Source organism: Gavialis gangeticus, unplaced genomic scaffold (assembly GCF_001723915.1).
Source record: "Gavialis gangeticus isolate Ggan-Ray unplaced genomic scaffold, GavGan_comp1, whole genome shotgun sequence".
Lineage (NCBI taxonomy): Eukaryota > Metazoa > Chordata > Crocodylia > Gavialidae > Gavialis > Gavialis gangeticus.
Window position 1 is genome coordinate 99,089,334 of NW_017729031.1, and position 9,460 is coordinate 99,098,793.

Consider the following 9,460-nt stretch of genomic DNA (forward strand, 5'->3'; position numbering starts at 1 on the left):
ACCCCCCCCCCCCCCCCAAACAAACGTACTTTTAGAGACTACCCAGTGTACTGTCTTATGCCTTACTCGACAAGGTACTTAGGCACACACTTAATTTTAAGCATGTGAGTACCCCCCACAATGGGCAAACCCCAAACACAGCCCTGTCACTTCAGTCCATTATTTCTTTACAAGCAGAGGCTGTGTTCATACACTTTACAGACTTGGAGTCCAAATGCACCAACCCTGTCAACCTCAGAAAAGCATAAATCTTGTGTAGGAAAAGCATGCCTCTTGGTTCTAGTCTAGTTTGATCTAACGGATGACTGCCCATGCCCTAAAACTATCAGCCAGTTCAGTATGACAGGCAGGCTTTGCTATGAAGAATTCAAGAGAGAAATGTAGAGAGGTATGGTATGTCAAGATTGGGCATTCCTAGCAGGGTTGTTGTTAGAAAACTTACAAGGGACCAGCCAGCTACGGGCTACAGCCTCAGCTGATTCCAACTGGCTTTATCTCACCTGAGTCAATGGACCTGTTCTGGTTTAGCTCATGTGGGAACCTAGCCCATTACTCTTAGCTCCAGCTTAGTGCTACTAGTTCTTCTTTCCACTAATGTCAAGTTCACAAAGAAACCAACAAAAGCACTATCTGGAGACAAAGGCGATCAAACCCCAAATGTATTTGCTTGTCATACCAATGAGGTTTTGTTGAACTGAATTTGGGCTTAATTTTAAAGCTTAGCTGCCACTTGAAACAAAATTAAAATAACAAGCTTTTAGAACATGAACCCACGTTCTCACCAGATTTTCAGGGCTATGAAGTTCATGTGTAGTAGAGGCACAGCGAGTGATCAGGGACTTGAACATGGCACTGACTATAATTCCTTCCACACTTTGTGCAGTAGATTTGTTGTCCACTGTGGTGAAGTTATTGCCAAATCCAGCCTTGTCTGCAAAATGCAAGCATGAATAAACCCCATTGTTGAGATAGGTTAAACATTATGCATCAAAATATAATGATGCATTTAAATGCACTAAGAGATGTAAATCCATGGTAACACCTCACCCAAAACACTCTGTTCAATTCACAATGAATGTGATAAAAATGGAAGTCAGAGATAGGTAACAAGAATATTAAGAGGAATTGAAAAAAATCTTCTATGTGAAAATAAATTGAACAGGTCAGGAGGGTACTTCCTCTCCCTTTTCCTCCTCTATTTTACTGGTATATCAAATAATGAGAGGAGAAAATGGTAAATCAGGCATTCCTATATGCCTTCTCACATGAACAATGGGATATTTAGTTAAACTGAAAAGCAAGACATTTAGCACTGATAAAAGGATTTTTTTAAACCAGTGGAACTTTATTCACACAAGACAGTATGGAGGCAAAGATCACAAAAACATTAAAAAAAAAGGTTCTTTTAAATGAGAACATCCACAGTTTTCATTAGACAGAGTGAAAACATTCAAAAGGGACATATGCCCTCGTGCTCCAAGGTACAGACCAATTTGTAACTGCTGGGTGTTTGAAAGATACATCATGCATGCTTCTCATTTCACAGCTGTCCACTGTGGTGTTTCTTGAACCTTTTTTCAAAGCGCCTTGGACTACAGGCAGCACATAGGACTGGACTGACTACCTGGATGTATGGCAGGTTTGCATTCTAAATGCCTATAATTATCTGCTTGTACATGCAGGGGGGAAATGTATGCATGCAATCATCAATTGCCATTGAATTAATTGTCTATCTTCAAAAATAAATCCAACTCACACTGTAGGCACATAAACCAGAAGGCTCATATTCTTGTTTACAAGGTCTGTTCTACCTATTTACTGCCTTCCTTTAGGCTATACTCAGAGTATTTCATGCTCAATTATATCTTGATTCAGAACAAATGCTGGAATGCACAGTCCACTCCAGCTGGCATCTGGTCATGTCATTAAGCAGAAAACAACTTCTTGCCTGAGGCTTGTTAAAGAGAAAGTTTCCCTTTGCCAACCTATAAACAAACAGGTAGGATGCATCAAAAATAGGGCACACGTGTTTCTTTAAATGTCATTGTACTGGAACTAGACCAGGTTATTAAGACCCACAACTGGGTATATAGGGTGTATGTAGTTTGGTGTAGTTCCACTGAATTCAGTAGAGTTCCAATGACCCACACCAGGTGAGAATTGGATTTTATCATTTCATTTTACTTTTTGGCTTTAGACATTCACTCTGACTTTTTGAAAATTGTAATGTAGATCCTGTCTGCAAGTGTTGTCTTAGAAAAGTGACTGGGCTTGATTGAGATGCCAGATCTCCTTACTGTCAGTGACTGGCTCCATGCAGAATCCTAGCAAAGCATGAAGAAAATCCACCACGTTATTGAGGGAATCTCTGTTCACATAGTCCCTCATGGTCTGACGGAACTGCATCTTATCCAGCTTGTACAGCTTTGTGAGGCAATTCTGAGCCTGTGAAGACATTAAAAAAAAATCAGAAATATCCACTTGAATTTTGTCAACAATGGCAGGGTCATTTGGGTGCTTCTCTGCTCTTGCATTCCCTGTGCTACAGTAAAGTAACTTCACTTGTAAGTCAAATATTCAAATCTCACAACAGGACATGGGCTCAGATTAAAAGCTGACCAGGCACTTCAGTAGAAGGTGCCACTGCATTGCTTTTGGGTGAGATGGCAGGTCAAGGTCATGTTTGAGACCCTCCATGTAAAAGACAAAGTCTCACTGCACATGACAGTTGACATCTGTTGTCCTTGACCAAAAATTATTTTTTGATAAAACAGGCTCTGACCCAAAGACATCAGATTTTCAGTCTGTGGCCCAGATCTAACCCATCAGATATGTCTGTTCCTAGTGCCCAATTCATATTCTGAAAATGCAGGCCTTTATTTAAAAAAAAAAAAAAGAACTGACTCTGCGTTGCAAATGTAACCATACAAACATGACCCAAATGCAGTGAGTTTTTAAAAAGTCTGAAATATCAGCTCCAAGAGAAGTATGGACTCTTTCCTGGTGCTCTCCATGTTGGTATGGTTTCTGAAGCTCAAGGAGAGTGCACTAAGGGACAGATATTAAAATAATTTAGACATACAGTTGTACATGCAGTTATCACAAGCAGCATATGCAAAACAACCTGTTCAAATAAACAAACAGCAGAACCAGCAGTGTGTTAGATCTCTCTAGTTGCCCAAGGCCAGCAAGGTGCCTAGATGCAAGCTTGTGTTTAAGCATGTGACTAGCCCATCAGTTTCAGAAAGACTACTCACATACTCAACATTAAGCCTTGCACCTAGGTGTTTCACTGGATTGGGACCAAAATAATGCAAAATGTAATTTGGTAAGTAAAAGTTTACTTATTCCATGTGGGCCATTTTCAACCCATGCTCTTCGTGAAAATTTCCCAGCATTATCAAAGGATGCCCTGCTATCCTGTGACAGCTGTATAAAGTAGGATTCAGCAACCCATGACCCTTGAGACTGGACCCAGCCCACAAAGAGGTTGGATCCAGCCTGTGAAGGTCCAACCCAGCTTGAGGCAGTGCAGGGGATTGGAAAAAATACAGCTATGCTGAGCCTTCCATCCCCTCTGCAGCCCTCCCTGGTCCTCTCTCATACCTCAGCTTAACCTTAAAGGTTTCTGAGGAGAGAATAAGCAGAGGCAGATTGGCTGATCCAGAGGCTGAAGATTTGTACCCCATGGCAGGGGACCAAGTCACAAGCTCCAGCCCATGGCAGCAAAAGGTTGCCAACCCCTGGTATAAAGGATTAGAATAGTAGCCCAACTCCACCTAGTTTCACAACTGCAAACAGATTTGGGCCCTCTCCATGAAACATGAGAATCTGTCCCTAAAACCTGATCCAGCATTCTCTGAAGAAAGGGAAAGGACTTTACTTGACATTGGTGGGATCCCTAAAGTCTATAATTATACGATAAAGTATTCCTGACTGCATAGTGCTGATATGGCGACTACCCACATTTCACACATTGCTTTAGGAAGCATTTGAGGATGCTCGTTTCAAAAGATACTATATAAAACTGAATTCTATTCTATTCTCTTCAACAGTACACAGGACTGTATTAATATGAACATCACTTGCAAATCAAGGGAATTGATTCTCCAACTCTATTCAGCACTGGCGAGGCCTCATCTGGAGTACTATGTCCATGGGCATATCTAGGATTTTGAAAAGAGGGGTGCAGGTGGTATGACACATCACATATAACACAAAACATATTTTTCTCCAGTGAAATGGAAACTAGATCCTTTACTAATATGCTAACGGAGTAGCACTATACAAATGTAACTATTGGAACATGCACACATTTGTTAATTATATATAAAGTTTAAAAAGAACACAACAAACTAGGCAAAAAATAGTCAAAATTGTCAGAAGATATTGTTTCATTACTCCTATAGTCATAATTATATGCACTGAGATTCGTACAACAAAATCTAGCCTTCTTGAGCATCTTGACAGTGCCTCCAATACCACACCATCATTCATTTCTACACCTGACTTAATATTACCAGATTTCAGTTAAATGTTTTTAACTAGTATTAAAAACAGTGCACAGGACTGTGAAATAGAAGAGAGACATTACTGGAATGGTTAACAGACAGCAAAACTGAAAAAGAAAGAATAGTTTGAATAGCAGAACCTCAAGACCATAACAAAGAATAGACAGTCATTAACACCTGTGGACTAGAGAGAGCTTAAGAGGAATCAGGGAGATGACAATGAGCTATGAAGTCAATTGACTCTCTCAGTACTGCCAGAATAGAACCTCCCAGAGTGTTGGTTTTAAAGTTTGGGTGGAGCAGGAATCAAAGGTGGAGGGGGGCACTGAAATTGTATCACTGCATCTCCCTCTGAACCTACCCCCAACTGTGTTCACTTTTGGGCTCCACATTTCAAAAAATATGGACAAATTAGAAAGAGTCCAGTGGAGAATGACAGAAATTATTAAAGACCTGGGAAACATAATTTATGAGGAAAGGTTGAAAGAACTTGGATTATTTAGTCTGGAGAACAGAAGACAAAAGGGGTGAAGGTGGGATTTGATAACAGTCTTCAAAATACCTGAAGGATGATTACATGGAGGATGGTGACAGACTATTTCCTGTGGCCACAAGTATCAGGACAAGGAGCAAGGTTTATACATTCCAGAAAGAGAAATCTGGGATCAATATTAGGACAGATTTCTCACTATAAGAGCATATCTACACATGCATTTAAACATAACTAAATTTAATGTGCATTAAGCTGATAAGCATGAAGCAATTTTTAACAGATTGTCTACATGTGAAGACAACTTGGCACTAAAGTTAGTGCCAAGTCCCTGCAGCCCTGCCATATGCTCCTAGTGGCTGGGCAGACCCGGCACTAAAGTTAGTGTCCAGTTGCATCTACACATGCTTTAACTAATCATGCCTAAATTTGATACCTGCTAATTTTGCCATTTTTAATGTACACTAAGGGTGCGCGTGTGTAGACACACGCCCATAATGTATATTAAATTAGGCCAATGCGCGTTAATGTATCTCGTGTAGACATGCCCTAAGAATAAGAAACTATTCGAACAGGCTAAACACAGAGTAGCCTGACCCTGGAATTTCTGTCCTTCAGCACTTTTAAAGACACTTTAGTCAGGAATTATCCTATCTTGAGTGGGAGGATTGGGTGGACTAGATGACTTTGTGAGATCCCCTCCAGCCTTATTATTCTATGAATTTAAGTTTCTACCCTTACACTGGTATTTTATGTAGCCAGAAAATAATTGTGCTAATCACAGAGGGCATTTATACACATGCTCTGGGAGTGAGGGGAGGGGACTCAGAACATAGAGTGCCCAGAGCATCAGGTGTATCAGGGTCCCCACACTGAAAAACAGCAGCGGAGGTACTTTAACTAAAGATGAGCTTTAGTTAAAGTACCCCCGCTGCCATTTTTCAGCTCGGGGATGCTGATACACATGATGCTATAGTCTGCTGAAGCACGGTAATTACCAAGCTCCAGCAGACACGATTAATCATTTAATCAAGTCTGCTCCAATGTGCTGTAATTACAGTGCATCAGACCAGCCTCACTGCGTGTGTATAGATGCCAGAACTTGTCAATCAGAATTTAGAAAGGAAAAAACCAGTGTACAGACATTTGGAATTGTCTGAGAACTATTTTGTATTTTCAGTGTAAAACAAAATTAATTCTAATTTTGGTCTCCCTGATAACAACTAACAAGGATCCCCTAATTCAGAGTAAACACTTTGCACTCCTCTGTCCGAGCAATTTGAATATAAAGCTTTAGTTCCCAGTCCAGAGATGAAAATTCTACTGCAAGTGGCTTAGGTCTGATTTAGGGGCACCAAGCCTGTTCTTCCTCCCTGTTTTCAGTAGAACTTGGACCAGGAGACATCCCTATGCCATGCTGGTCTTTCCCTTCTTTTTTGGTCTCTTGTGTTCTTTACAGTCCAGCAAAAAAGTAAAGTTACTTTCTAGCTACTGAAAACCAGAGCAGAGAAATGTGTTTATACAGAGCAGCTTCCAAAGGAGTTCAGAGGAAACTTAGGCAGCTGTTGCTTACAATACTGACATGTGCTCTGTGTTGTTTCGTTGCAGTAGAGGAAGGATGATCCTGGAAAAGAATATACTGGGCACCTTGCAGGACCCGGGAGACCTGAGCTCTGTCTCCAATTCAGTCACAGACTTCCTTTGCAATGCAAAGTCATTTAATCTCTTTGCACATTTGTAAAACCAGGATAATTCCTTACCTCCCAGCTATGAGGACTGTGACGTTCCATCTAATATGGTAATGATGAAAGCCATAGAAATACTCAAATGCAGAAAATTGACAAAATCCAAGATAAAATCAGTAAACAATTCCTGGGGGAGCCTTATCTTTTAAAATTCTAATCCTTATTCTGAGATTTTATAGTCTGAGTCACAATCTCTTAGAACTGGTAAAAATGTTCAACAAATGGCAAGAAAAATTCATTACAGCTAAAAGCCCACGAACAAGCTGCCAGGCAAACTAAAGCAAAGAAGAATGCATTTACATTTTACAATACAACCACACACTTGTAGAAGTTAACTGATCCTTATCATAACTCTGTATCACTCTCAGATATAGCATATGTTACAGAATGCTTTGAATTCAAGGCTCGGTATCAAAACACAACACACAACATGCACTTTTTCTGTCATTCTTAAAAAAAAAAGACCAGTTAGGAGGAGGGAAGAGCCCCCTGTGTTGGCTTCATTTACTTCCAGGACCCACTCTCACCTCCATTTTTATGGGCACAGTATGCATCCATAATTCTAGTCAAAGGGAATGCTCACTGCAGCAAAACCTGGTAGTAAATGTATTATCAGCTCACTACTAGTTAAATGTTTGCAGGGCTGGAAGACTCCTATTACAGAGATCCTGTCTGGCAGAGCACTGGGGCTGTGTTCCCACTGAAATCCCCCAGGGATCCATTTTAATTCTCTGGGATGTGGTCAGAGCAATAGCCAGGCTCTTAGGGATAGATTAGATCAAAAACACCCATAAAAACCCCCACACAGCAATGAGCTGTATTTTCCACTTGTCATTCTTGAATGGTAACCAAGAGCCACAGCCTAGGTATATCTTTGCCTCACTGGGAGCCAGACCAATGGAAGAGGAGTCTTCTGCTACTCTGGAGCACAGTGCACACTGGCTACTGGGACCTCGTGGAGCAGCCCAGAAGTATCAATGCAAGGTCACCCTATAGAATTACATGCCTTGTCTATATTTAGGGTTTTTGTGCCAATGTAGCCAATCCAATATAGCTGCATTGTTCTAACCCCTTCATGTTGTCATGATGCATCAGTGTAAAAAGTGACATTCATGTTTGTGTTGCGTATCCATGTTACACTTTTGCTCATAAAAAAATGCCTATTGCAGGTAAGCCCTTGGGGCTGCTCTAAATTGTGCTGGACCCAAGGGAAGGGTAGGAAACTGGAAGGTACAAAGGTGGCTTAAAGCTGCCTTTGCCTCCCTTGATTGGGCTGCACCTCAAAGTCAGTGCTCCAAGTTTTGGGGGGCAGTGTTCTTTTGTCATTAGAAAGGAAACCATGTGGAGGGGAGAGTGGAACCTCTCAACATCAGGAGACTCATTTCAAATCTGGGGGACTGGGAGAGTTGGAATCTACTTTAGTTCTCTTACATTCTCCCGGAATACCTGGTGTCTCAGGCGATCTCCAGAGAGCCCTCGGTGTCCTTCTCCACAGCCATAAGCACAGCCCAAGGATTTCACTATTTTGATCAGCATAGTTAGTGCCAGCCGATGGGTGCTTATTGGAGTGGTTTCATCCTAGAGTCACAGAACAGAAACAATATCACATGAAACTGCAGTCAGAGTAACTGATAAATTGTTAGCATTTACTTGTAACAAACTATTGGAAATTTTTGCTTGCAGACAGTCCATAATGCATAAGGATAAGTTAAATAACTCTTGAAAATCTTATTGTAATGTATCTATTTGCATTTGGGACCTAATTATGCAAAACCTTGGTAGCCCATGTAATTCTTACCACTTTGAATAGTCCTCATTGATGTCAAGTGGATTACTCCAACTAGTCAATTCTCTCTGATATAAGAACCAATTTGTGCAACTTATATTTGAGGGCAAGCAGTACTTTACTCCAAAAACAGTCTCACTGAGGTCCATGGGAATACATTTGAGGTACTACTGAGCACGAGTAAGTAGAGTAGCATATTACCCTAAGGAACTAAGGCTGCCTATACATGTGCTTGAGAGGTGGGGAGGGGGCTGTTTTAATTAGAGTGGTTCCTGGAGAGCTGCTCTAATTAAAATGCCTCACCATCACGCATATTACGCCCCCACAGGTTTAAAAATGGCCACAGGACACTTTATCTAAATTTCACTTGATGTAAAGCACCCCAGCAGTCATTTTTAAACCAGTGGGGGTTTATACATGTGATGGTGAGGCCATGCTGGAGCGTTCTAATTAGAACATGAACCAGCATATGTATATGCAGCCTAAAGAACCAGAATCCTCTCTCTCTACTGAAGAAATAAAACAAGGGTTGTATCTGGGCTAGCTGATAATGCCCTGGACTAGGAGTCAGTAGGCTTGTGTTCCATTTCCAGTTTAGCCCTGCCACTGGTCTAATGTGACACCTTGGCATTACAGTTCTATTTTCTCTCCCTGCATCCATCTGTTTTATCTATTTAGACTATAAACTCATCAGGGCATGGGACAGGTCTTACTATTTATTTTATATGGCCTGAAATATGGGAGACTCTGACTACTACTGATGGCTAGAAAATGATATTTAGAGGTTTGCTTTTAGGAATTGGTCTGTAGGTGAAGTAGATATGCATTAGAACAGGGGTGGGAAAAATCTGGCCTGTGGGCCAAATCCAGCCCATCAGGCCGTTCTATCCAGCCTGCAGGGACCCTAAAAAATTTAGAAAATGTATTA

The 9,460-nt window shown here is 41.0% G+C and overlaps 1 protein-coding gene across 1 annotated transcript in view; it reads right to left on the reverse strand.

Moving 5' to 3' along the window:
* Window positions 1–9,460, reverse strand: part of UNC80 (unc-80 homolog, NALCN activator) — a 230,274-nt gene that overhangs the window by 153,262 nt on the left and 67,552 nt on the right. The window contains exons 14-16 of the mRNA XM_019523430.1: window positions 8,178–8,324; window positions 2,298–2,445; window positions 783–931 (exon numbers count right to left, since the gene is read on the reverse strand). Coding sequence (XP_019378975.1) covers window positions 783–931; window positions 2,298–2,445; window positions 8,178–8,324 — 444 coding nt within the window. The remainder of the gene's footprint in view (window positions 1–782; window positions 932–2,297; window positions 2,446–8,177; window positions 8,325–9,460) is intronic.